The sequence below is a fragment of the Balaenoptera musculus genome, chromosome 15 (genome assembly GCF_009873245.2).
Source record: "Balaenoptera musculus isolate JJ_BM4_2016_0621 chromosome 15, mBalMus1.pri.v3, whole genome shotgun sequence".
Lineage (NCBI taxonomy): Eukaryota > Metazoa > Chordata > Mammalia > Artiodactyla > Balaenopteridae > Balaenoptera > Balaenoptera musculus.
In genome coordinates this window covers 15,764,938-15,792,415 of record NC_045799.1, presented here as the reverse complement: position 1 = coordinate 15,792,415, position 27,478 = coordinate 15,764,938, and the positions used below count along the sequence as shown (strand labels likewise).

Sequence of the window (27,478 nt, the reverse complement as noted above, 5' to 3'; positions counted from 1 at the left end):
TGGATGCCTCACTCTTAAGGAGGCACTCACTCTCCAGGTCCTACAAGTGCAAGGTCAGCACCTGACAGTGAGAGCTCCTTAAAGTTTGTTGCCTTAGCACCTTTGTTTTTGCATCCAAGTCCCAGGGCTGTAAGTCACTGAGGGAGCCAGGATTTGAAGTGGGAACTTTTTGGCTTACGAGCCTGAAATTTGCTTCCAGTAGTGCAAAGAGCAACAGTGCTCATTCTAGGGTCTTACGGGGGGGGGGCGGGGGCCGCGCTATAGCAGCAGCCAAAAGACTCATGAGTTCCCTGGACTATCTCATCCCTCTAGCGCCAAACTTGGCAGTCTGAGGGCCTGAACCACAGTAATCAGTCAGCACAGTGGCAGCTCCTGCCGCGGACTTTCAATCCTTTGAACACGTACGGACGGTTCATCACTCACACTCATCACCCGACGCCCTGCTTGCCAACCCGCGGGCTTCCTGAACTGGCCAGGTCCCAGGGCCGCCCGCTGTCCACACTCACCCATCTTCAGTTATTTAGAGAGAACAAGTTCCAAGCAAAAACACATGCTCTGAATCCGAGGGGCCCCTCCCGGCAGGAGGCAACACTTCCACTGGCGTCTTGTTGCCTCTCTGGGAAGCGCTGTCCGAGTTTCCTTCTCTCCCCTTGGAAAGCACGCCCGGCCTCACCCCCTCACTGGTGGGGGAGGGACTCCTCCTCTGATACGATATCGCTGTGAGCAATGTGCCTCTCTCCACCTCCTCCTCGCCTCCTAGTTTCTCTGGTCTTCCTTCTTGTCTTAGAGGAAGAAGTGGTTCAAAACTGTTCCTCCCAGGAATACTAATCAGTGGTAACAGAGGTCAGAATAGTACCTTGGGAGTACCTTGTACCTTGGAGGCAGAGAGTATAGTCTTGGAAGAGGCATGAGGAACTTTCTTGAAATGTATCTTGACCTGGGTGGTGGTTACAGGGGTGTGTACATATGTGAAGAGTTGTTGAGATGTACACTTAAGACTACTGCACTGTAGGCATTTCTGTTTATGTTACCCCTCAATTTAAAAAAATATGTGCCACAGAGACGTCTTTGAGCAGTAGCAAAAATAAATAACCACAACATAGGTTTTGGAGTCATATGAACCTTCACTGAAAATCTGCCTCTGTTTTCCAGCTGTGTGACCTTAGACAACTTATTTAACCTCTCTGAACTTCATTTCTTTTTTTTTTTTTTTAAGGCATGGACTGTGAAGATTAGAAACACCACTTTTTATAAAATGTACTTAGTACAGGGCTAGCTCCCACTGGGTGCTCAATACACAATCTCTTTCATTGTTATTAAAACCAGTGACCCTAGAAAGGATAGGATGGGGGAGTGGTTTTCCCTGGGTACAGACAATAAAAGGGGTACATTGTCCATAGAGAATTTAAAGACAAAATTGATGATTAAAAAAGTCTGCTTTTTGTTATCACCATGCACTGGCAAATCTAAATAATGTCAGTTGGAAAATGCTACATCCTGAAAATATCTTTTATTGGTGTACATTCTAAACAATTGTTGTGGTGACTGCTGAATTTTAATACTATGCAGGTAAGCTTCAAATGAGCACATTTTAATTTCTTATCCTTTAATAAACCTCTTCTACATGGAAGTTAATCTGGAGAATTTCTAGGAATACAGTTACCGCGAGCACAGGTGGAGACGGGAACACATGTTCACAAAGAGAGTCAGTTCCTAACAGTTCAAAATCTTTTGCGCTTGCTCCAAGTACAGTTCCTGTCTCCAACCCTACGGTATTACAAATTTCTGCATCTCACTAGTAGATTCAAAGAAACAATGACTGTAGAGTGATGGTGAAGACGAAGACATACTTAGTTCAAGTCTGTCATTCTAGGCGACTCCTTGGAATTTTGATTTGTGTCTAAAATTTAGAAAAGTGAAACAGTGTGACCTGCAAAGGGTAATGTTTTTGCCTGGTAAGTGCAAATTCTAGTTCATACATGAAACATATGTGTTTCATCTCAATGATTACTGATCATACTTTGTTGTATGAAGGAGATGGGTGCTCCAAAATGATCCACTGTGGGTGTAAAATACCCTAGGCATGTCTCTGACTCAAACAAAAGCATTAATAAAGAACACTGTATCTCCTTCTCTCCAAGTCTGTAGATGCACAACCCTCACCCTCAGTCACTTCCTCCAGCCATAAATGATCAAATCCCACATTTTCATCTTCAACCTCCATCCGCATCAACTCCTTCTCCTGGAATTGCACCCAATACCAAATCACTCTTCTTCCTTGCCAAGTGCTCACTCCGGACCTTTCTGCTGTCCAGCTCCATCGCGTTGAGATTTGGCGTACTGGGGGAGATGATGGGGGCCAAAGCCTTCTCCAGCCACCACGTGACACCACCTCTAGTATTATCTTTGCCAAATTCTACAGTCAAAGCTCATGTCTTGGGCTTCCCTGGTGGCGCAGTGGTTGAGAATCTGCCTGCCAATGCAGGGGACACGGGTTCGAGCCCTGGTCTGGGAAGATCCCACATGCCACGGAGCAACTGGGCCCGTGAGCCACAATTACTGAGCCTGCGTGTCTGGAGCCTGTGCTCCGCATGCAACAAGAGAGGCCGCGATAGTGAGAGGCCCGCGCACCACGATGAAGAGTGGCCCCCGCTCGCCGCAACTAGAGAAAGCCCTGGCACAGAAACGAACACCCAACACAGCCATAAATAAATAAATAAATAAATAAATAATTAATTAAAAAAAAAAAAAAGCTCATGTCTTTATACCTCCCCCCTCCCAGTGGCTGGGACGTTGTAGATGCCCCTCAGATGCTGGTGGTGTGAATATCACGTGTCTTACTTCCCCGTGTGCAGCACCGCGCCCCACCTCACTGTCAGCTCCAGACACACCAGGCACCTTTGTCTCCCAGAATAGGCACTGCTATCACGCTCTCCCCCACCTCTAGGCATCTGTACATGCTGTTCCCTCTGTCTGGAATGTTCTGCCCTCTCTAACTCCCTTTCGCCTTGACTCCTCCTCCAGAGATCTGTCCCTTACCCTCGGTCTGAACAGGACCCCTCCTCAATATTCCCAGAAATTCCACCTGCTCTCCCACTGTCCTTTCCCCCTCTGGGTTTGCCCCCTCTGCAGGGGCTGGAGACGCAACAGAGGGGGCCTCAGAGTTGGTTGAATTCAGCAAAATGGATCTGGTTCTTCCGGAGCACCTAGCAGGGCCCAGCAAGAACGGGCACACACTAGGTCCAGCCTGCACGGGCTCATCCACCGCGGCCCACCTTCCAGAGCCCCGCAAGCAGGCCATGGGGAGGCCCCTTGTCGCCAGAAGCAAACAGGCCCACCAGGCAAGTTCTGCGCTGGGTCACACCCGCCTCTGGGTGGCTGCCAGTCTTCCTGCCAGAAACCGCAGGCCCGCCGAAGCCGCCCGGAGTCCAGGCCACGGGGCTTGGAAGGACTCGGGTCAGCTTTGCAAAGGGGGTGTCTGCTGAGCACTTCCTGGATCAACAGCCCCCCGTCCCTGGGGCTGGGCAGGGGGGCTGGGGCTGGGCTGTAGCTAGAGAGGCCCCTCTTGGGCTGGGAGGAGCTAGAGAGGCCCCTGCCAGCCTGTCACAGGCCCTTGGCACTGGCACTGGCTCTGGCTTTCACACACACACACACACACACACACACACGCTGGCAAGCACCCCCCAGGTGGCCTCCACAGTCTCACCTTCAGGTAAATGGGCTCATCAGTGGGAAGATGAGAATGGGAGACAAACAAGGGCTACAAAGGCCAGCATGTGTGTGTGCAAGTGTGTGCGTATGTGTGTGTGTGCCTGGGAGTGACCTCACAGCTGCTGGAACATAAAGACTTACAGGTCCTGCCTCCCAGGCTCAAAGCTGGCTCCGTGGGGACACAGTGACATGAGAGGCACACCACAGACCCACCTCCTGGCCTTCTCCCTCCTCTGCCTCGTCTCCAAGGTAAGGGGGCCCCAGGCCCCAAAATGCTGGCTTCCTTGGTGTGGTGGGGAAGGTGTTAAATCACAGCCAGAGACCCCCTGGGGGAATTCCTGCAAGCCTCCTGTGTGGGGCTCAGCTCAGCTTCCCTCCCTGATGTCCAGACAGCTGCCTCTGGCCAGCTCTGCTGTGTGACCCCAGGCAAATCTCTTTCCCTCTCTGAGCCTCAGCTGCTTCCTCAGTTGAATGGGTATAATGTTCATGGGGCCTTTGTGAAGATCATTTATCATAGTTCATCTACAGTGCTTAGCACAGGACCTGGAATATGGCAAATGTTTAAGAGAGGACTTTTATGATTGTTACCAATCCCCAGAGCTCCTCTACAGACAGAAGTGGGTCTCCTCATTATAAATGGGGAGACTCAAGACATGGCCTGCTTTGCCTGTGAGCCAGGATTTGAATGGATGTTGGTGCATAGCTGATTGGAATGTTCACACCACAGGGGCATTAATGCTGCTGGGCCCTCAGGCAGTGAGTGGCCTGCTGACCCTAGCTGGAGGGGGATAAGGAGACAGCTCCACGGAATAATGACCTTCTCTTCTGGGATATTTTCAAAGGGCTTGTGGAACATCCACCTTGCCTAACATGACCAACAACCCCATAAGGAATTATTATTCCCTGTTTTCAGTCAAGCGAGGCTCCGAGAGGGTAAGCAACTTGCTCCAAACCACACAGCAACAGAGCAATAGAGGAGGTAGAACCCAGGATAAGCCTGGGTGTGAGGCAGGGGGGACTGCAGTCTGTGTCTCTCCACCCGCAACCTGGACCAAGGCCACAGTTGCTGAGCCTGCCATCACCTTAGCAAATGTCAGGTTCCTGGTGTCATGGGTACTGGCCCCCCACAAGCCACGATCTCACTGTATTTTCATGCTCCTTTGAGGATCACAGGCAGGAACTTTTCTCTATCCTGGGTCCAAGCAGTGGTTGGGGGAAGGCTGAGAACCCTGCTGGCATCCTAATCCTGCTGTTTGTTCTTCCAAAGGGGGTGAGCGGGACATGATGCCAGGGAGGGTAGCCTGGGTAGCTGGAGCAGGGGACTTGGGGTTCTGGGCTTAGGGTTAAAGGAAAGGCCAAAATGAAGCTGTCCTAGACTCACTGTTCACCTCCCCCAGCCCTCCATTCTGCCCAGGCTCCAGGGAGCTAGGCAGCATCCCACACAGAACACAGGGACTTAGTCATCACACACATGAAAGCCACAACAATCCGCAGAGAGAGAATTCCAAGTCCTGCAGGCAGGGCTCAGGCCTGTGGACAGGGGCAGGCGGTAGAGACCTGGAAACAAGCCAAGTCACATTGACCTAGAGCTGGCGGTGACCTCATTAAATCCTTGTCACAACTCCAGGACAGGTGGTCTCCACCCCATTTTACTGAGGAGGAAACAGCTCCCTCCCCACGAAACAGTTCAGTGAAGTGTCCAAGGTCACACAGCAAGTCAGTGGTAGAACCTGGAGTTCAACTCTTGCCCGGATGATTCCCCGTCCAGGGCTCTTGCCTCCTGGGGACCACAGCAAGGGTCTGGGGAAACCAAGTGTGTGATGGGGCCACTTGGACATCCGGATGGGGTGGTTAGAAAGGGCATGGAGATAGAGGGATACCAGAGAGGACCTATGTCTTCTTGGCTATGCTGAAACACCCTCCCTGATATCCCTCTTGAACAGATGGGTAAATTGAGGCAGAGGCTAAGTGGCATCAGAGCCACTAGGGGACAAGAGGTAGGTGTGGCAATTAAGAGACTGGGCCTTGGATTCACATGAACCTGGATTCTGATCCTGGCCCTTAGGATTAAAGGAAAGGCCATTTTTTTCCCCTATTACAGGAAATGTCTATCCCAACTCTGGGTTCCTGGATCCTCAGTGAGGAAGCAGCCTCCCAGCCCTGCAGCTAACCCACTGGGACTTTGTCCCTTCATCTATCTGGAGCTCAGTTCCCCCATCTGTACACGGCAGGGGGAGGGATTTAGACTGGAGCAGAGGTGCCAGTAACCTAGCTGGGCATCAGAAGCCCCTGTTAAGAACATAGATTTGAGGGCTCAGCCTCCGGAAGTTCTGATTTGGTAAGTCCCAGAGGAGGTCTAGGGGTCGGTATTTTACCAGGTTTCCTGGCTGATTGGATGTTCATCCAGAAACATATTCTAGATTGTTCCAAAGATCAAAGAACATCCATGATACTGTTTGATTTATTCAGCCCTCAAGATAAACATCCACTGTCCACCTGCTAAAAAATGAATAGTACCCTGTCATTTTAATCCTTCCTTTTGTTGCTTTTGCCCTCCTGTAAGTTCCTAGAAGGCAGACCCTAAGCCCTTTATTGTAATTCACAATAAAGATCATTATAGCCAGATGCGTGGAGTATCTACTGCACGCCAGGCCATGTGCTAAAGGTTTAACATGCATCATTTCATGTACTCCTCAAAACAATCCTCCGAGTTAAACATTATTGCCCCCTTTTCACAGATGAGGAAATTGAAGCTCAGAGAGCATAAGTAACTTCCCCAAGATTGCTCAGCTATTCAGGGGCAGAGCTAGTTCCGGAACTCTAGTCCAGAGCCCTTGCTCATGACCACAACGCCATGCTGTCTCTTAGGGAGTGCCGTGGGGCTGCCGGGGTCCAAGGCCAGGTCTATGTGACTCCAGGGCCAAGGTGTGAACCCTACACTGGCAGAGAAGGAGTCAGTTGTGAGGGGCTCACTGCCCACCTTGAACGACCATGGCTGAGTGAGGTCCCTGTCTCTGCAGGTGTGTGCCCAGCTGTGCCCAACACCGTGTACCTGTCCCTGGCCACCACCCCGATGCCCACAGGGGGTGCCCCTGGTGTTGGACGGTTGCAACTGCTGCCGGGTATGTGCACGGCGGCTGGGGGAGCCCTGCGACCATCTCCACGTCTGCGACCCCAGCCAGGGGCTGGTCTGCCAGCTCGGGGCGGGCCCTGGCGGCCGGGGGTCCATGTGCCTCTGTAAGCAGGTTTGCGGGACTGATGGAGGGGGTGTTTGGGGGGGAAGTCAAGGCCTTGAGGTCCTGAGTCCGAGAGAAGCCCTTCTCTCTCCCAGCCAAACCTGGTGACACAGGGTTCCCTAAGCTCACTCCCCTCTTCTTTTCTTTTGTCTTTGCTCAGATCATGCCCACCGGCCAAACAACCTACCCTCCTTCTTCCTGTCTGTCCAGATCATAGCCGACTTTCAAAGCCAAGCTCAAACACCTCCTCCCCTGAGCAGCCCTCCCAGATTTCTCAAACCAGAAGTCATCATCCCTTCCCAGGACCCTCATAACACTCTTGGGAAAAATGAAAGGGCAACTCCCTATTTAGGGCATAACCTGTGTCAGGCACTGTGTTAAGCATTTACCTCCTAAATCACATAATCCTCACAATAATCCTATGAGGTAAGTACTTTCAGACCCATTTTATAGATGAGGAAACTGAGGCTCAGCGATACTAATGGACATGCTTAATGTTACACAGCTGGGGACTGAGTCAAGCAGGCTCTAAAGCAACATTCCGTTCTGTCCTCTTCTGGGATTGGGAGCTCTTGGACAGTCTGAATCCCGAGTTTGCTATTTGCTAGCGACCTTGGGCATGTTACATCTTCTACTACCCTAGGCCTTGTGCCTTCTGGGGATTTAAATCAGGGGTTCTCAACTTTACTCTAGGAACGTTTGGGACTGGAGAATTCTCTGTGTGGGGCTGCTGTTCTGTGCAGGACTTTTAGCAGCATCCCTGGTCTCTACCCATGAGATGCCGGGGAACAAAGTCATCCCCAGTTGAGCACCACTGCTTTAGAGAACTATAAAGAGGTGAGGACTGTTCTGTTCCCTTTTTTTCTTTTTAAATAATAAGACTTGTAGAGCAATTTACCACTCTCATCTACATGGCTGTAACACTTAAAAAAAAGAAAAAAGAATGAGAGATAGAGAAAGAGAGGAAGAAAGGCCCATGAATCATTGACAATAAGTCTATCTACAGGAAAAGCCTTGTTAAAAAACAAAACTTATAGACATAAAGTTATCAACAGTAAATCCCTGTAAAATACTTTTTTTGATAAGGAGAGTATACTAATGAGAAAGGGGCGATGTGTTTTATAAACTTACAGATGATTGCTAATAAAAATGTATCTAAAGAAAAAATTAGACAAGTAACACTTAGCTTACAAGGCTGTTATCTAGCTAAGCCATGACACATGTAAAGCACTTGGCAGAATATATTTATTGAGCACCTGCCTAGCATTTACCATGTGCCAGGCACTAAGAGTTTCACAAATATCACCTCATTTAATCTCTCAACAACCATATGAGGTAGGTCCTAATGTCATCCCCATTTTGTAAATGGAGAAAAAGCGGCACAGAGAGGTTAAGTAACTTGCCCAAGGTCACACAGCTCATAAGTGGCTGAGCTGGGATTTGAATTCAGGGAGCTGGCTCCGCAATCTTTGTTTCTATCACTCTACTGCCTGACGCTCAGTATATGCTTAGTACATAGTGGCTGTTACTGTCACTAACTTTATTAAGGAGCTTTTCGTATTCCGCCTTGATTCAAATTTCAAATACCTGGAGGCCAAGAATTTACCTCGTCCTTGCTCCTTCCTGCCACTTCCAGCCCTGGTCAGGCGACACAGTGGTGCTCATGAATGTTTAACGACTGGAACCAAATTTGGAGGCTGGGAGCTAGTGAAGCCATGGATGAGCCAGAGCCAGCTAAGACCTCACAGAGGCTGAGTCTAGGTTTTGGCTCTGGAGGGAACACGTTTCCCCAAATCTCTCCTCTCACTCACTAGTTGGACAGCTCTTCATTGAGGACCAACTCCGAGCTGCGTGTGTGTCCAGCACGAGCTCCCGATCTCCCTGGCATTAAACACGCAGCTTCCCCAGCTCAGCCAAGTGCGTCTCCATCCTTCCCGTGGCTTGGCCTCAAACTTTGGAGTCATTCTTGACTTCTCTCTTTTTCTTCACATCCCACTCACTACCCACCAGCAAATTCTTTACAATATTTCCAGAATCCAACATTTCTCAGTCCCTCAACTGCTACCACCGGGTCTGAGCCCCATCATTACTCATCTGGATTTTGAAGAAGCCCCATAACTGTCTCCCTGCTTCTGTCCTTGGCCCCTAGTCTGTTCTCAACACAGCAGCCTGAGGGCTCCTTTAAATACATAAATCAGGTCACAGATCACTTCCCTCCTCTGCGTAAAAGCCTCCAATAGCTTCTCATCTTCTCAGAGTAAGAGCCAAAGCCCTCTCAGTGAGCGACAAGACCCTGTAGGATCCTGCTCCTGTTTTCTCTCCGACCACATCTAACTCCCTCTCTCCCTCCTGCTCTCTGCTCCAGCCACAATGGCCTCCCCGCTGCTCCTTAAATACCCCAGGCACGCTCCCACCTCAGGGCCTTTGCACTGGCTTTTCCTGCTACCAGCACTTTTCCCCCCAGATATCTGCATGGCAAGTTCCCTCACCTCCTTCACATCTTTACCCAAATATTGCCTTTTCAGTGAGGCCTTTCCCGATCACATTTAAAAACTACAACCCTGCCCTACTCATTAACCCTGCCCTCCTTTATTTTTCTAGCACTAATCGCCATCTGACATCACAAACACCACCTTGTTTCTTGTGTTTATTTCCACTGGAGCGAAAGCTCCAGTGAGGGCAGGATTTTGGCTGCCCAAAATCCTCAGTCATTGCTGTATCACAAGATACCTAGAACAATGTCTGGCACATAGTAGGCACTCAATAAATAATTGTTGACTGCATGAATAATAACAACAGTTCTGGTGGGGCTAGCAGTAACAGGCACTGTTTATGGAGCATGTACTGTGAACAAATCCTTTATATACATGATTTCATTTTAACCCTAATAATGAGGGAGGTCCTATTATTATCCCTATTTTGCAGATGAGGGAACTGGGGCTCCGAGAGGTTAAGTCACCTGCCTAAGGTCACACAGTGTGCAAGTGGCTGCAGGTAAAACAAACAAACAAACAAAAAACAAAAAACAAAAAGACCCTGTTGTTCCTTCTCCTGCAAGGGACTCTCAGAGGGAAAGAAGGATGCAGAAATGACCAGATGACAAGGTTGTGTCCTGAAGTTATTTGGGGGAAGTTTCTGGACAAGGGGGCCGTTGGAGAGGGTCCAGAAGGAGAAGTAGGGTTTTGGCAGCAGTATGTGTGTATGGGTGGGGGAATCCCAAATCCAGTACATTTGAAGGTGCCTCATGGTGTCTGGGACCATGCACGTGGATTCACACAGATCCCGGGGTGGGGAGTGGCTCCCTAGGGATCATTACCTACCTCCCAATCAGCTCTGAGCTGAAGGACCCAGGAGAGGTGCCAGGAAATCTTACTAAAATTATCGCTCCCTCCAGCTGACTTTCCTAAATAATCCCTCTGTTTACCAGGTCATCCCAGCGACCAGGAGGCCCCAGGGCTGCAGCCCCAGGAGTCTGGCTGGGAGACCCAGGCTGGGGGTTATGGATTAAGGTGCAGCTACCCCTCTGGTTTCTTGGAAACCAGTGGCCACATGGTCCAGGCCAAAAGGTCAGGGATTTGGAACCATAGGGCTGTGGCCTGGAAGGAGCAAGGAGAGAGGGGTGACACTGGCCCCGTCCTGCCCAGAGGAATAGCATCACCTATTCCCATTTAGTGAGCGTCTACTAGGTCCCAGGCTTGGGGCAAAATGCTTTAAGTGCACTAGCTCATTTGATCCTCCAGTGGCTTTTTGAGCAGGGTACTGAGGCTCAAAGAGGTGAAGTAACTTGTCCCAGGTCCCACAGCTAGCAAGCAGGGAACTGGGATTTGAACCCAGGTCTGTGTGGCTCCAAAATTCCTGCATGTGTATGGATCTATTCGAGGTTTTTCTCAGAAGACCTGGGAAAACCAGCTTCCCATGAGTCCTTTCCCCCACACCCAGGTGAAGTGCCACCCACATCTCCAGGAAACCCTCCTAATTGTCCCTTTCTCTGCACTTCCTGAGCGGCTCACATACACCTCTCCAGGGCTCTTTATTCTGTCTTGGAGATGGCGACATCCACACCTGTCCCCCACACTGGCCCTTGAATCCCTCTTAGTAAGGACTGGGTCTTAGTCCTGTCTAGGAACACAGTGGTTGGCACATAGGAGGGGCACGATATATATCTCTGAAATGATAAGGAGTCAGAACTATTTTATCATTGTCTCTCATGTGCTGAGTCTTGTGCCAGGCATTCATTCGAGGGGCATTTCCTGCGGTTCTGTGATGCCAGAATGAACCCTCTTGGCCCCAGCCCTTAAGGGGTTCATGTCCAGTGGAGGAAGAGGCCATAATACCCATATTTGAGGGCTTCATCCGAAGAGTGTTTCTTAAATACCTACTCTATGCCTAGCCGTGTGCTAGATGCTGTGTACACATTATCTCATCTCACTGAAAGTACGAATTACTGTTCTCATCATTGCTATTGTTAAGGCGACTCAGAGAAGTTAAGTCACTTACTCAAAGTCACACAGCCAGCAAGTTGAGCCCTGACCTGACAGTGATGACTATAATACAGCAGATGGACAAGGCAAGTTTGTGGCATGAAATCTCAGTGTGTATATAATAGTGGTAATATTTTATATATTTTTAAAACATATTATTATTAATATATAATAATTATGCTAATAATAACAACAGAGCAGCGAGGATCTATTGAAGATCTCCTTCACGTTGTATTCATTCCAAATATCATTTCATTTAGTCTATACCACACCCTGTGAAATAAGTACCATTATAACCCATTTTGCAGGTGAGGAAACTAAAAGAAGTGACATCACTTGGGCGAGGTCCATAGCTAATAAAAGAGCTGAAACCAGGCCAGTCTTCCCACAAAGCCTGTTCCAGGATGCAGCAGGCTGTCTTCCTGCAGGCGACAGGGCAGTATGGCAATGGGGCGGGGGTGCATATCTCGGGGCTGGAGCCCCCTGCGGTGCTCAGATTCTGTAAGGGCACTGCGTCCCCAGCGGGATCCAGACCAGCTCTGCAGAGAGGACCCCGTGGAGGATGTGGGCAGTGCAGCCCTCCCAGGGAAAAGTTGGGAGGTCACCGATGGCGATCCGGTTTCTCCTCTGCAGGGGGAGAGGATGAGGGCAGCTGTGAGGTGAACGGCCGCCTCTACCGGGATGGGGAGATCTTCCAGCCCCACTGCAGGATCCGCTGCCGCTGTGAGGACGGCGGCTTCACCTGTGTGCCCCTGTGCAGCGAGGACGTGCGGCTGCCCAGCTGGGACTGTCCCTACCCCAAGAAGGTGGAGGTCCCAAGAAAATGCTGCCCTGAGTGGGTGTGCGACCAGGGAAGGGGGCTGGGGGTCCAGCGCCTCCCAGCCCATGGTGAGTACAGGGCTGGTCCAGGGCCGCCTGGAGGTGGGGTGGGGGGAGGGCAGGGAGGGCTGGGGGGGGGGAATGGGCGGGGCCTCTTAGGTGCCAGGACACCTGGACACATCAAAGCCAAGGTTATACTGACAAAATCTGGGAGGGGACGGTGGCTACGGGGACATATAGGAAAGTGGAGTGGAGGGTCACAAGACCTCTTTAAAACTGACAAAACAGGAGGCGGTGGTGCAAATATATAAGTTTAAATCATGCACAATTAAAAATAAAAATTGGTGGCAGAGGGGGGAGGGGAAAGGAGGGTTAGAACACTTGAAACGAATTCTCACATTTCATAGCAGAGGTATAACATAAACCTATATTATTATAATATATATATTATTATACTCATAATATATTGATACATATTAATAACATTTATATAATACAATTTAAATATTATATAATATTACTAATACATTATTATTGGGGTTTATCAAAAGAGGAACTCAAAACGGAGCGAAGCCAAGGTGCTTGCCTCTGGGATGTGGGCCTAGGGGTAGGCAAGAAAGACAGTGACCTCATGCTATAAACTCTTCAGTTTTAGGATTACGTTATTGCTATGTTACTGGGTTTTTAAAAAATTATTATTATTATATGAATTTAATTTTTGAAGGCAAGCAAAAAGAGGGCATTGGTTCCATAGAAGATGGCGCCACACGAGAGGTGATAGAGCATGGTGGGTGAAGCATGGAGTCTGCCTGTATTCTAAGCCCAGTTCCGCTACTTCCTAGCTGTGTGAGAAGTCGCTTAACTTCTCTGTGTCTCAGTTCCTCCAACTGTAAAATGAGAATGCGAGCATCCACCTCATAGAGCTGTTGTGAGGCCTGGATGAGTAAATACAAGCAAAGCAGTTATGACGTGCCTGGCACACAGCACTCAGTGTATGCTGTTATTATCCCTACAATGGAATATGATACATCTGTTTAAATACATAGGAGAATGCCAGTGAGTTAACCTTATGTATAAAAAGCAGGATATGACACCGTATATGCAATTTGATCTCCGCTGCGTGTACGCACGTGTGTGTGTCTATAGCTCTACGAACACATACACGTCATACAATACTGCACACGTGTACATAACAGAGAGTTTTTCAACCCGGGCACTGGTGACATTTGGGCCAGGTAATTTTTTGTTGTGAGGGGATGTCCTGTGCAGTGTAGGATGTTTAGCGGCATCTCTGCTGGATTCCAGTAGTCCCCACCCCTACTTGTGACAAAAATGTCTCCAAAGGTTGCCAAATATCTTCCAGGGGGCAAAACTGTCCCCATTTAAGAGCCACTGGTTATAAAGCACCAGAAGGAAGGCTACTAAAATATTAACAGCACAGAATAAGACTGGAGGAGGAGGAAAAGCTGGACCATGGGAGCCCACCACCTTGATCCAGACACGGCCTCACCATCACCAGCATCCTTACCTCCAGGTCATGGTACCACCACACACACAGGCCCCAACCTCCTTCCTGTAAGATGCTACTTATCACAGAACTTGTGGAGGATACAGAAGTGAGAAACTCACCATTTACTGGGAGGCCATCATGGCCAATGCCATTATAGTTGCCTAATAAGCAATATTTATGAAGTGCTTACAAATACCAGGCACTGTGTTAAGCACTTCACCTCCACTATTTTATCCAACCCTACTCATCAACTATTAGGAAATTTACATAGGAAGAAACTGAGGTCCAGAGAGGTTAAGCAACGTGACCAAGATTGCATCGCAAGCCAGTGGGTAGATTTGTCTGCCTAACCTTGCCGTGCTGACCCCTCTTTCTCTCCCTCAGGACCCCAGTTTTCTGGTCTTGTCGCTCCCCCAGCCCCTGCCGTCTCCTGCCCAGAATGGAGCACGGCCTGGGGCCCCTGCTCAACCACCTGTGGGCTGGGCGTGACCACCCGGGTGTCCAACCAGAATCGCTTCTGCCGCCTGGAGACCCAGCGCCGCCTATGCCTACTTGGGCCCTGTCCACCCACCAGGGGCCACAGCCCATGGAACAGTGCCTTTTAGAGCCAGACTGAGAATGGAAACTCGGTGTCACCCGCCCGCCCAGCAAGCAATCTGGGTTGCAGGCAACAGTCCAGCTTGGGTCCACCATCCGGGCCCTGGAGCACGAGAGTGTTCGCAAGCCAGCTGGCCCACCTGGACCCTGAGATGCAGCGGGATGCATGCCCTAGTCCCCCTTTCTCTAACTTACAGCCTGGGAGAATGGCCAGGTTTCTTCTGGTCCATTCACAGCCTGTATCAGTGATGCGCACGGGCTAGCTTTCCAGAGATGGCGCCACCATCTCTCCCTTAATCATTAGACTGAGGCAGGTGCTGGGCTGGATGGGCTACTTTTCTGGGGGTATGGTGAAGAGGGGCACAGATGTGCTGAATCTCCTGCTTCCTTTCCTGGAGCGATGTAAGAATATCCCTGAATATGTGCCTATGTGTCAAGCTTGTGCTGTCTGAGAAAGCCCTCCCTCCCCACCACGGGCAGAATTCAGGGGCTGAATTCTTTGTAAAAATCACAAGGTGAAATCACTCTGTCTTGAAGAAAGTCAGAAAACAGGCCTTAACTTGACCCATTAAACCCAACTTGTATTAGTAAGAATTAACCTTTTTTGAGACTCTGCAATGCACCAGGCCAAGCCAGACATTTCATACGGGTTGGTGCTTGGAAACATTTTTGACTAGAGAGAAGCAGGGGAGGAGGAAGACTACCTTCCAGAGACTGGGGAACATGGCCTGAAATAAACCAACCCCGCGTGTGAAATTCCGTTTGCCGTCTCATGTTTTATTGTTTAAAGACAAAAAAATCCCTACATACAAATTTTATATCCTCTTTTGCGGTCTACCTGTGTTTGCTTAAAAATAAAAACTGTGTTTTCATCAGGATCCAACCAGGAAATTAGAAAACACTCTTGGTATTTACCAGGATTTCTTCTTATTAAACTAATTTGATTGAGGGATGAGGCACACCCAGTTAAATGCACAGGTCTTTTTTTTTTATCTTTGGCTGCGTTGGGTCTTCACTGCTGCGCGCCAGCTTTCTCTAGTTGCGGCGAGCGGGGGCTACTCTTTGTCGCGGTGCACGGGCTTCTCATTGCGGTGGCTTCTCTTGTTGTGGAGCACAGGCTCTAGGCGTGCGGGCTTCAGTAGTTGTGGCACACAGGGTCTAGAGTGCAGGCTCAGTAGTTGTGGCACATGGGCTTAGTTGCTCCGCGGCAAGTGGGATCTTCCCGGACCAGGGATCGAACCCATGTCCCCTGCATTGGCAGGCAGATTCTTAACCACTGCGCCATCAGGGTGCAGGTCTTAAGTGTATGGTTTCATGAGTCTTTACAAACGCACACAGCTATGTAACCAACACCTCAGTCAAGGTGTAAAACATTTCCATCATCAAAGGAAGTTTTCTCGGGCCGGATCATCCCCTCCGCCCTCAAAGGCGATGTAGCTTATTCTTGAACTTCATGTAAATAGAGTCATACAGTAAGTATTCTTTAATGAATGACTTCTTTCCCTCAGTACCAGTCCTCGGGGTGGAGGGGCAGAGGGAGGGCAGAGCCCAGAAGCTGGGACCAGAAGGTGAGAGATGGAATCACAGCAGGGCTGTCTGCTGGGAGCGGGAGCCACCACGGAGATGCAGCCTTGTGCCTGACAAAAGGCAGATGGAGATGGGGAGACAGATCCTGGCTTCTGCTCTCTCCCACCCCCCAGTTCCCAGAAGTGCCTCCCATTGGTCAAACCTACTGGGAAGACCTGGGAGGCCGGGAATGCAGTGCTCTAAGGTACAAAACAGAGCCAGGAAGGGCGATTCCCAGCACACAGGTGGTAAATGACCCGCTCTTCAGTACGGTGGCCTCCAGTACTTCGGTCAGGTACCACCTCCTCCAGGTACCCCAATTTGAGAATCACAGGCAGCATTGGAGCCATTTAATCTTCACAAAATAGAACTAACTCTAGCTCACAGATGAGGAGGCCTAGATCTGGAAATGTGATCTGTCCGAGAGCTGGTTTGCAGTTGGGGTGGGATTTTAGTCCAAGCCAGGTTTATCTGACTCTCCAGGCTGGGTCTGTGGTCTCTCGCAGGCTGAGTTTTGGTGGGTTTGGTTCTGCAAGTGTAAACTCTGAACACGTTGCCCGGAACAATTCTGAAAACATCCTGAGAGCCAGGATGAGAACAATGAACTTGCACTGAACTATTCCTACGTGGGGGGCTCTCTCTGCAAAGAGCTCTACCCACATAATCGCATGTTGCCCTTGAGACGTCTCTAAAACAAAGTGCTGCTGATATTCCCATTCTAGAGGTGGGTAAACTGAGACTCAGAGTGATTAATGAGTTGTCCTAGGGTTGTGCTGCTGGGCTCTGGGCCAGGTTTGCTGTAAGGCCCATGATCTCACTCCTGAGAAGCTGTGAGCAGAGCCATGAAGAGTGGGCCTAGCCAGCCTGCCCGGTCCTGGTTGGTTTCTTGCTGAGATCTCAGGCAGGGTACTTAACTTCTTTGTGCCTCGGTTTCCTTTTCTCTAAAATGGGGATAATGGCAGTACGCAACACAGAGGGCTGTTGAAAGTATTATGTGGTTTAAATAAACATTTTAGCTATCATTACCTTGACTTGACCTCCTAGTGCTTTAGCTTTTTCATCTGTAAAATGGGCATAAATAGTAATGCCCACCCTGTAGGGTCATTGTGTTGTGTGAGTACCCACCACGTAGGGGTATTGTGAATGTTAGGTGAGTGATTCCTCTATGTTCACTTGAAAATAAGCTATTATTATCATCCTGTCTTGACAATTCTTTGCAAGTCAGCGACTAATATGAAGGCAAAGGCTGGGAATCTTCTTGTTTGTGAAGAGGGGATGGTGTTGGGGACAAAGGTCACCAGGTGAAACTCAGGCTACCCCCACTGAAGCCAGAGCCAGAGGGACCCGGCCCAGCCATGCCCCGTTATATTTGTTAGTTGCATCCACAATATTCAAGTAACAATAATGCATTCTTTCTTGTCACTGTATAATATTCCATTGTGTAAATAGAGCACATTTTATTTATCTATTCTACTTTCAATGGGCATTTGGGTAGTTTCCAGTTTGAGGCTATTATGAATAAGGCATGGTGAATATTCTAGTGCATGTCTTTTGCTGGATATTGGTAAACATTTCTGTTGGATATGCATCTAGGAGTGGAATTGCTGAGTCAAGGCCTGTGCTCTTTCTCTTGGGTCAGATTATCTCTGAGTATGATGGAGGTCTCTACACATAATAGGTGCTCAATAAAGACTTATTGCAAAACTAATAAAAATGAGAGTTAACATTTATCGAGTGCTAACAATATACTAGGCTCTGTTCCAAGCATCTTCTATGTAACGATTCACTTGACCCTCACAATAACCCTTTGAAGTAAGTATAATTATGCCCATTTCACAGATGGAGAAACTGATGTACAGAGAAATTAAGGAAACAGCCCAAGTGTACACAGTTCAAAGCTGGCAAAACCAGGATTCAAACCCAGAGGGTCCTGCTCCAGGGTCCCTGCACTTGGCCACCAGGCTATACCAAATGCAGTCACTGCCATGTTCAGAGGTAAGGCCCGCGGGAGTAGAAAAGAAGGAACAGAAGCAGATAGGAGGGAACTTCCCTGGTGGTGCAGTGGTTAAGACTCCGTGCTCCCAATGCAGGGGGCCTGGGTTTGATCCCTGGTCAGGGAATTAGATCCCACAGGCACGCCACAACTAAGAGTTCACATGCCACAACTAAGAAGCCAGTAAGCCACAACTAAGGAGCCCGCCTGCCACAGCTAAGACCTGGCACAACCAAATAAATAAATTAATTATATAATTAAATATAAAAAAAAAACAGCAGCAGATGGAGAATCAGCAGGGCCTGACCATGCCTGTGAGATCTCGTTGGAAGGATGAATGTGAGGAGCAGGGGAAAAAAGAGGCCAAACACATCCCTGGGCTTTCTGCTGGGGGATGGGGAGGATGGGGGGGGGCCATCGCCAGCAACCGGGAAGAGCAGAGGTGAGCCCCCATTGGTGGCAGATAGGAGGGGGGTGTCCTAGACATTCTGAGTTCAAGGAGACGGTAGTGATCCAGGGCAGTGCAGCTAGAGGCAGTTGGAGATCATAGATGGCACAGGTCTGGACATAGAGAAAAGGGTTCAGGTCGAGAATGTGGGTCACCTGCACAGAGGAGAGGAGTGGATAGTCACATTGACCCAGTCGGTTTAGTTATGGAAACAGCATGCACGTGTGTGTTTGTGTCTAACCTCTTACCACCCTCTCCAGCTCCACTGCTCCCCCGTGGCTGGGGCCACCATCATCTCTGCCCGGATACCTGCGGGAGCCTCCTCCTGTTCACCAAGCTTCCACTCTTGCTCATCACAGGGGGTGCCAGAGGGATTCTGTTAAAAACCACACCACGCCACTCCTTTTCACTCCGAGGAAAGCTAAAGGCCTTTGCATGACCTACAAGCCCCCCGTTCTTGCCCCTGTCACCTCTCTGCCCTTGTCCTCAATTACCCTCTCCCTGCTCTGACCTCACTGGCCCCCTTGCTGTTCCTCAAACACACCAGACTTGCTCCCACCTCAGGACCTTTGCACAGGCTGTTCCCTCTGCCTGACATCATCTTCCCCCACGTGGCAAATCCCCTTGATCTCTTTCAAGTTTGACTCACAAGTCACCATTTCAATGAGAACCCACCCCAGCTCTTCCAATACCCTTGATGCACTTAGCACCTTTTAACGTAACTTACTTACTTATAACATTTACTATTTGTTGCCAAACTCCACGAGCGGTGGGAATTAATTTGCCTGCTTTGTTCACTGATGGATTCCCAGGACCTAGAACAGTGCCCAGGACAGACCAAGCCCAGTCATTATTGAATGAGTGAAATAATCTTGCTTTTCATTAAAAAATGTTTATTTACTCATTCAGCTGCACTGGGTCTCAGTTGCGGGATCTTCGTTGTTGACTGGGGGATCTTTTGTGGCTCGCAGCACCTAGTTCCCTGACTAGGGACCGAGCCCAGGCCCCCTGCATTGGGAGCGCGGAGTCTTAACCCTTGGATCACCAGGGAAGTCCCTGTCTTGCCTTTTAAAAAGTGATTAAGGGGGCTTCCCTGGTGGCACAGTGGTTAAGACTTTTCCCTCCCACTGCAGGGCGCACTGATTTGATCCCTGGTGGGGGAACTAAGATCCGCCACGCTGTGGCCAAAAAAAAAAAAAAGAAAAAAGAAAAAAAACGGGAAGGGGGGATTTAATGGGGCTTAGAAAAGTCAATATGTAGTTGACAAATGGGAGTGGCTGCCCAGTTCACAGTGATCTCCCAGTGGCCCTGTCTGCGTGGTCAGAGCTCACCCCGACCCTCACTCCCAATCCTCAACCTTAGTAGTTCTCGAAGTGGGGTCCCCAGACTGGAAGCAACATCATCGCCTGGGAACTGGTTAGAATTGCAAATATCTTGTGTCCCATCCCAAACGCACAAAAACTCTGTAAGTGGGGTCGGGAAATCTGTGTTTTAACAAGCCCTCCACTTCATTAAAATCTGTGTAAGATTAATAGCGTGACTTCATATGAGAATACGAAGAGAACGGTGATGTGCTGCTGCCCCCTTGTGGCATTTTGGTGAATGAGCCGCCAAGAGGCCACCGGCAGGGAGGAGCCTGGGAGCCTGGTGCCCATTCCCTTCCTGTTTCATGAGTGAGGAAAGGGAGTCTCCGGGCAGGGAAGGGACTCATCCAAGGCCTCAGGGTGAGGCAGTGATAGAGCTGGCCTAGGATTCTTTCCTATTTGTGTCGAATGCAGCAGCTTTCTTAAAACATTTAGACAGATGCCTGTAAGAGCCCCTGCTGGTCCCTGATCCAGGACACCTGTGTCTGTCCCCCGGTCCCTCTGCCCACAGTTCAGCTCTGGACAGATCGACCACACGATACAGCCACATGGATCTTTCTTGAGCACAGTTATGGTTATGTCACTCTGCTTAAACCCCTCTGGGGCTCAGAGGTGCCCTCCGGGTGGGGTCCAGCCTACGTCCACGCCACGCTGCTATGTCTTCCAACCTCTTCTGTGCTCCAGCTACCCGGGATGGCTTGGGATCCCCACTCTGGCCCAGGCCTCTCCCCAGGCTGTCCCCTCTGCCTGGGCCACTCCTTTCCCCATGTCTTCACGGATGCCCCTGATTATTCTTCATTAGTTGCAGTCTCTACATCTACCCGAGGCCAACCCTTCCCTGGGCCCTGGCTCCCACCCCCTCTCACCTGCCCAGGTGCTGACTCCTGCCACTTTCCCCATGTTATCCCCACATCTTCCATTTCTCCCTCTCTTCCAGATTATCCCCATCAATATACACACACGTTGGTCCTTTGTCCAGCGCTGCAAAGGATGCAGCCCACCAGCCCATGCCCACCCTGGCTACTGCGGTAACAAAAGGTGGGGCACCCTCTTCAAGGGGCAACTCGAGCAGCCTCACGGGGGAGGGGGTGCCTGGGAAAGGGAAGCCTCGTATGGCCACCACATTTCATGTGCTATCAAAACGTCCACCCGCCTCTCCAGCGCTAAAATGTGGTCTAGGGTCTGACACACATTCTTAGCAACAGGGTCATGGTTTAGACAATTCTCAGGAACTTCATCTGTTTCCTCTTCCACTGCAATTAATTACAACACTAGGGCGAGCCCCAGGGCAGGAGCCTAGGCCTTTTGGACATCCCGAGGTTAGTCAACAAGCCTACTTGTAAGTGGCCCCATCACACTGGTCTGGTTCTTATCCATGTTCCATTTGCTGCCCCCTGGCCCTTCACCACTGGCTTTCGTGGAAATGTTTCCAATCTCATCTCTGGGCTGAGTCTCTTCATCTGCTCCTGTCGGATGGGCAGTACTTAACACCGGCTCCTTCTGTAGCTTCCTCTCAGCCCTGAAGCCAGCAGGCGGTCAACATGGGGGTTGACTTTGATTTTACTCCCCTTCTCACCTCAAGGGCTGGACCTCCGTGTCCTGATGACCCTCCTGAATCTCTTCATCTCTGAGCCATCCCACTCATGTCCCATTCCCCTCCCTTCCTCTCTCGATTCCTTCCCTGTGCCCACTCTCACCCCCTTAAAGCCCAAGGTTTTAGAACCTGGTAGCATCCACACTGCCTCACCGCTTACGACAGATGGACAGTCCAGGGTCCCGATGTGGCCCCCGTACAAAGTGAAGTCCCCTGGGTCCTTTCACCAACTCAGCCAGATTTCTCAGGTGTCTGAATTTAATCTCCAAAAGAAATCTAAACTTATTTCCAAATTTTGTGGCAACCGTCACATTTGTAATGTTTCCTCAACCATTGTGGTGTACGTACATAAGGGTGTCCATCAGATTGCTATTTAAACCCTTATCGGGGACTTCCCTGATGGCGCAGTGGTTAAGAATCTGCCTGCCAGTGCAGGGGACACGGGTTTGATCCCTGGTCTGGGAAGATCCCACATGCCATGGAGCAACTATGCCCATGCGCCACAACTACTGAGCCTGCGCTCTAGAGCCCGCGAGCCACAACTACTGAAGCCCACGTGCCACAACTACTGAAGCCCGCATGCCTGGAGCCCGTGGGCCTAGAACCCGTGCTCCGTAACAAGAGAAGCCACCACAATGAGAAGCCCACGCACCGCAACGAAGAGTAGCCCCTGCTCGCCGCAACTAGAGAAAGCCCACGTGCAGCAACGAAGACCCAAGGCAGCCAAAAATAAAATAAATAAATAAGTAAATAAACCCTTATGTATGTCTTGGCAAACCAGATCCCAGCAGTCAGTAGGCCCCAAATCCAGTGGCATACCAAAGGGTCAGGGTTGATGGTGGGAGTGGTGTTCCTGGGGAAGGAATATTTTAATACAGACAATGTTTAGAATTGCTGGCCCATGGTGATAATAAAAAGCAGATTGAATTTAGCCCGTTTATTATTGTTTTAAAAGTTTTTAAAGACAGTGTACCCCTTTGTCACCTGCCTCTGGGGGCAGACCACTCTCGCCACCAGCACCCCTCTGTACACCACTGCTCATGTCTAAAGCACAAAGTCTGTTTCTCGGTTATGTAACATTCCTAACAGGTGTTTCTGGTAGGTGGGCTCCTCCACAAATGATTAAGGGACTCAGGCTCCTTCGATCTTACGGCTTCACCTCACCCCCACCTCATCCGCATCCAGGATGACATGAGGCAGGAGGCTCAGCCATTCCATGCAAAGCCTCAAGACTGTTTCTGGAACAACTGGGAAAGAGTTACCATCTTTTGACCCAAGTGGGCAAACTATTAGAAGGTAAGTCTTCAATTGCTGGAGGCTATATTTGCCACCATGAGAAGTGCTGAAAAATGAAGTCACACAGAACCAAGAAATTAAGAGAAGCAGATGGCAGGCAACTAGGTTCAAGCTGCTAGATCCAGCTGCGCCTGAAGCTATCCTTCCCTAAACTTTTCAGTTATGTGAACCAATAAACTCCCTTTATTACTGAAACTAGTTTGAATTGGGTTCCTATCACTTGAACTAAGAGTCTTGACAAATATAACTGTATACAGTAGTGTAATTACCTGTCTATTCTTGGCTGTTCTGTTGGGCTTTGCTCCCTAGAAGCCAGGTAGATTTCTGATTCATCCCTGTGTCCCTGAAACCCAGCACAGGACCTGGTACATAGTAGGTATTTAATACGCACCTGCTGAATGGTTACTGAGGCCTGGGTTCTAGCCCTGATTGTGCCTCTAGTCTGTGACCTTGAGCATCTAATTCTCCCCTGTGAGCTGTTTCTGACTCTGCACAGTGGAGATGATCATCTTTGCCCTGCCTTGCTGGAGGGCGGCAGTGAGGATGAGATAAGCCCAGCTTAGGAAAGTGCTTAGCAAACTCTAGCGCTCTGCACACGCAAGAGCCACAGTTATATTTGCAAGAATGTACATTTTGTCCTAATTTCATCAGCCCCCTGTAGACTGTGGGTTCTTGGGGCACAAAGCAGACAGCACGTTGGAGCAGAAGTAAGATCTGAGAGGAGCAGCTTTAGCTGCCCCCAGCGCTGCCTCCATGCAACACTGTTGCACCTGTGGATGAGATAAGCAAGATGGTGCCTGGTGCCCAGCACTTGCCGCCCCACCATCCTCCTAGAAATCGCCGAGACAAGGGGTCCCAGCGTCTCCTTGAATCTGAGCCATTGCAAACGACATGATAATGGAGCAGCAGCTGGCTGTTGTTCTCCTCCTGGGCACCCAGAGAGAGACCACATCTCCCAGCCACGGTGACCGAGGTCTGGCCATGGGCTTGACTCCAGACCCAGACCGTAAACCCCCCTCACCATCCTCCACACTCGTTCTCTGCCCTCGTCTGCGGATCACATGCAGAGGACACAATGGAGGACTTCAAGGCTCTAGAACATTGTTCTACACCTTTCTTTACGAACCTAGGACTCCTTGGGCAACTGGTAAAGTCTATGATCTCCTTCTCAGACAAGTCATATTAAACACATAAAATCAAATACATGGGATTACAAAGGACACAAATTATTGAAATACGGTAACCAAAACAAAAAAAGTATGTGAGATTGTTACATGTGCTTTTTTAGGAATATATTAAATAACGAGATTTAATTACCATACTTTCAATGTGGCGATAGCATAAACAGTATTTCAAGATATCCACAATAATCACTTTGTGATACGAAAATACTTGTGATTTCTTTTGGTGACAAATAGGTACTGCTACTACTACTTTGTTTTCTCCATTCATAATTGAAGGAAGTGCTAGATGTTAGCTAAAGGTCAGTGGAAAGATGCAATTATTTTCCCTTTCAAGTTCAGGAATCCCTGAATTTCATCCCCAGATCCTTGGGTATTGTCTCTGGGAAAAGAATCTCTGCTTTAGGACAGGACAGAGTCACAAAAGAAAAGGAGCTTCATGCTTGGATGACCATATACAGGAGAGGCCTCTCCAACATGTATTCAAACCAGAGGAAAAGACCGTATTTTACCAGGAATATTGAGATTCTGAAGCCAGGCTTGATATCTTGTTCCAGCTGGGTGACCCTGAACAAGGCATCTAACCCCTCTGTACCTCCATACTCAAAAGAAAATGTAGACCATGGTCCCAGTCTTACAGGGTAGTCATGAGAATTAAAGGGGATAACAGCTCTGGATGCTTGCAAACTCTATGGGAATTTATATCTGAGGTCTTCAAACTCCAGCCAGTGAACTGGTACTAAAAATAAGGACAACACAGTGAAATCTCAAGTGAAATGGATTCCATCTGTAAGACTGTCTTTTACTCTGAACTTACGACCTGCCTCATTTGAGGGGTTATGAAATTCATTCTTTTTTTTTTTTTTCATTCTTTTATAAAATGAGGAGGATTATAAATATAGTACTTGCTCATTTTTCCCCATTGTTTTTACTTTGCAAATGGAGTTGGCAATGTGATTTGGATTCACAAATATTTTATGCAGTTGGGTGGTTTTATGAAGACCAAGAAGTATGAGAATCACTGCTTTATGCCACCACAAAAATAGTCATTCTTATTATCCCTCAAAACTAATAAAACTTAGAAAGGATTCGATTTCTGACCTGGCACAAGTTTGAATAATAATAGTTAACATGTATTGAGGGTTTCAATGTGTCCCAGACTGATCTAAATACGTCACACATGTAACTGGCTTATTGAATAATCTGAATTTGGTGAGGGACACACATAAATGGATCTAGTTTTTCTTCACCCATTGCCTTTGAACACATCCAGTCAAATCTCTCATTGCCCCATGCCTTTCAGTCTGGATTGAACATCTAATTATATACTATTTAACACTTCCTCTAAATCAAGCTTGACCCTTCACCTCACGAATGCATTGTTATTTAATTTAACAAACTGTTAAATAGCCTAACTATGTGCACCTTACAGTGTTATGAGGATATGAGGTACGTACTATTATTAATGGCATCTTACATATACTAAGGCCCAGAAAGATGAGGTAACTTGCCCAAGGTCACACAGCTAGTAAGTTAGAGACACAGAATTCAAACCCAGGCTGTCTGGCTCCGGAAACTTGCCCTTAGTCTCTGCATTACAGTCCTCTGCAGCACTGAGAGAGAGTGAGGGTCTCTCTAAAAACCTTTGCCATCCTCCCCGTTTGAGTTCTAGCTTCTCCTGTTTATGAGGCCTGGAAGGAGCAGTGGAGGAAAGGGGGGAAAAACGTAGCTGGTGTTGCTTTGAGTCTCCTGAGGGAGGTGGATTCCTTTTGTGTGGAAAGTGTTTAAAGGCTAGTGTTCCTGGACCACATGACTAGCTTATTCAGGGGTCCCTGTAGTGGTCTCCTGACTGCTGGGGGATATCTGGACCCCGTGACCTCTCTTAGACCCTGTCCCCAGAAGTGCACTTCACAGCCTCTTTCTGCCAGGGTCCTCTTTCCTGGGAAGCACAAGGATCCTCCCTTTGGGGCAGGGCCCAGGTCAGATGGCCCGGCACCCACTCAGCTCATGGGAAGCTCACCCATTCTTGCTCGGCCAAGTGATGGGCGTACAGGATGCCCCCGTCCTGCCATCTCTCTAATCACTTTCTGCTCAAACACACACTGAGGGCGGATCTGCAAGCCTGCCTCACGAGCGGTCGGAGAATCAGCTGCCACTCACCACTTCTGGCAGGAACCCAAAATCTCTACAAGTGGGACGTCTCAGGACGGGGGTGGGGGTGGGACCCTTTCTTCTCCTAGGAGAGCAGAAAAGGTATATCATTTCTCCCTATTCTAGAAAATTATTCTCAAATTCTAGTCTTCTGCTCGCGGAGGCTGAGAGGGTGGGGATGGAGTGGGAGAAAAGCCGGTATGACACCCCTACAACAGTCCTGCTGGTGTGTGTCTCATGGCTTTCTGAAATATGGGGGTATTCAGCACCTTGCATCCCTGTGTTGAGGCTTTAACTGGAAATACAATAGGAAAGTCCCATTTAAGAGTCTGTTACGGGCTTTCCTGGTGGCGCAGTGGTTAAGAATCCTCCTGCCAGGGCTTCCCTGGTGGCGCAGTGGTTGAGAATCTGCCTGCCAATGCAGGGGACACGGGTTCGAGCCCTGGTCTGGGAAGATCCTACATGCCGCGGAGCAACTAGGCCCGTGAGCCACAATTACTGAGCCTGCGCGTCTGGAGCCTGTGCTCTGCAACAAGAGAGGCCGCGATAGTGAGAGGCCCGTGCACCGTGATGAAGAGTGGCCCCCACTTGCCGCAACTAGAGAAAGCCCTCGCACAGAAACGAAGACCCAACACAGCCATAAATAAGTAAAAAAAAAAAAAAGAATCCTCCTGCCAATGCAGGGGACACGGGTTCGAGCCCTGGTCCGGGAAGATCCCACATGCCGCGAAGCAACTAAGCCCGTGCGCCACAACTACTGAGCCTGCGCTCTAGAGCCCGCGAGCCACAACTACTGAAGCCCACGTGCCACAACTACTGAAGCCCGCGCACCTAGAGCCCATGCTCCACGGCAAGAGAAGCCACTGCAATGTGAAGCCCGCGCACCACAACGAAGAGTAAACCCCGCTCGCCGCAACTAGAGAAAGCTCACACGCAACAACAGAGACCCAACTCAACCAATAAATAAATAATAAAAAAAATTAAAAAAAAAAAGTCTGTTACATGCATATCATCTAATTTAATTTTCACAACTGCCCTATAAGGTAAGTTTATTAATCAGGGTTCACTTATAGCTGCTATAACAAGCGAACCCCAAAATTCAGTGGCTTAACACAATAGAGGTTTATTTCTTACTCACATAATATTCCAAGGCAGGTGTTCCTCGTTGGAGGGCAGCTTTCCTTCACGTGATGAGCCAGGTGACTTACATGATACAGCTCCACCAGCTCCTGGGCCTCCACGCCTTCTACATCTAAATTGCAGGCAGGAATGGCGAAGCTCGCCTGCTTCCTAAAGACGCCCACCTGGAAGTGACATCACCCCCACTCACACTCCATTGGTGGGGTCTAGTCCCATGGTCATAGTTGGAAGCAAAGGAGGCTGGGAAATGTAGTCTCTGGCTGGGCAGGTGTCTTCCAGAGCCAACTCCACCCTACAGTCTGACAGAGTTAGTGAGGCAAAGAAGCCCTCTTTAATCATGTCTGTTTAATCAGTTCACCAGGCTAACCAGTGCTCTCCATTCCACCTGAGT

General features: G+C 49.2%; 2 protein-coding genes across 7 annotated transcripts in view; one reads left to right on the top strand and one right to left on the bottom strand.

Annotated features, from left to right (window-relative positions):
* The window catches only part of ADA (adenosine deaminase), a 108,863-nt gene extending 81,629 nt beyond the window's left edge, over positions 1 to 27,234 (bottom strand). For 2 of the 4 annotated variants that reach the window (XM_036824883.1, XM_036824886.1), the window contains exon 1: positions 27,086 to 27,234. The gene's annotated coding sequence lies outside the window, so the exon portion shown is untranslated. Of the gene's footprint in view, positions 1 to 506; positions 628 to 27,085 lie in introns of those variants that run through there. The other 2 variants (XM_036824884.1, XM_036824889.1) reach the window with 2 other exon arrangements.
* On the top strand, positions 3,427 to 15,182 carry CCN5 (cellular communication network factor 5). Of its 3 annotated transcripts, none has more exons than XM_036824896.1 (5): positions 3,427 to 3,712; positions 3,869 to 3,960; positions 6,732 to 6,948; positions 12,062 to 12,316; positions 12,972 to 13,344. In XM_036824896.1, exons 2-5 carry the CDS (start codon positions 3,901 to 3,903, stop codon positions 13,040 to 13,042), a joined length of 603 nt encoding a protein of 200 aa, XP_036680791.1. In that variant the 5' UTR covers positions 3,427 to 3,712; positions 3,869 to 3,900; the 3' UTR covers positions 13,043 to 13,344. The 3 variants fall into 3 exon arrangements, with proteins under 3 accessions (XP_036680791.1, XP_036680789.1, XP_036680790.1); XM_036824894.1 differs by lacking the exon at positions 12,972 to 13,344 and adding an exon at positions 14,142 to 15,182 and having other exon boundaries at positions 3,429 to 3,712; XM_036824895.1 differs by lacking the exon at positions 12,972 to 13,344 and adding an exon at positions 14,142 to 15,182 and having other exon boundaries at positions 3,429 to 3,712; positions 3,847 to 3,960.
* Positions 27,235 to 27,478: the final 244 nt, after the last annotated feature.

Coding starts and splice junctions, on each gene's coding strand:
- CCN5 (XM_036824894.1), top strand. CDS start 3,901: ATGAGAGGCACACCACAGACCCACCTCCTGGCCTTCTCCCTCCTCTGC. Junction 6,949..12,061: donor CCGGGGGTCCATGTGCCTCT/GTAAGCAGGTTT, acceptor TCTCCTCTGCAG/GGGGAGAGGATGAGGGCAGC. Junction 12,317..14,141: donor CCAGCGCCTCCCAGCCCATG/GTGAGTACAGGG, acceptor TCTCTCCCTCAG/GACCCCAGTTTTCTGGTCTT.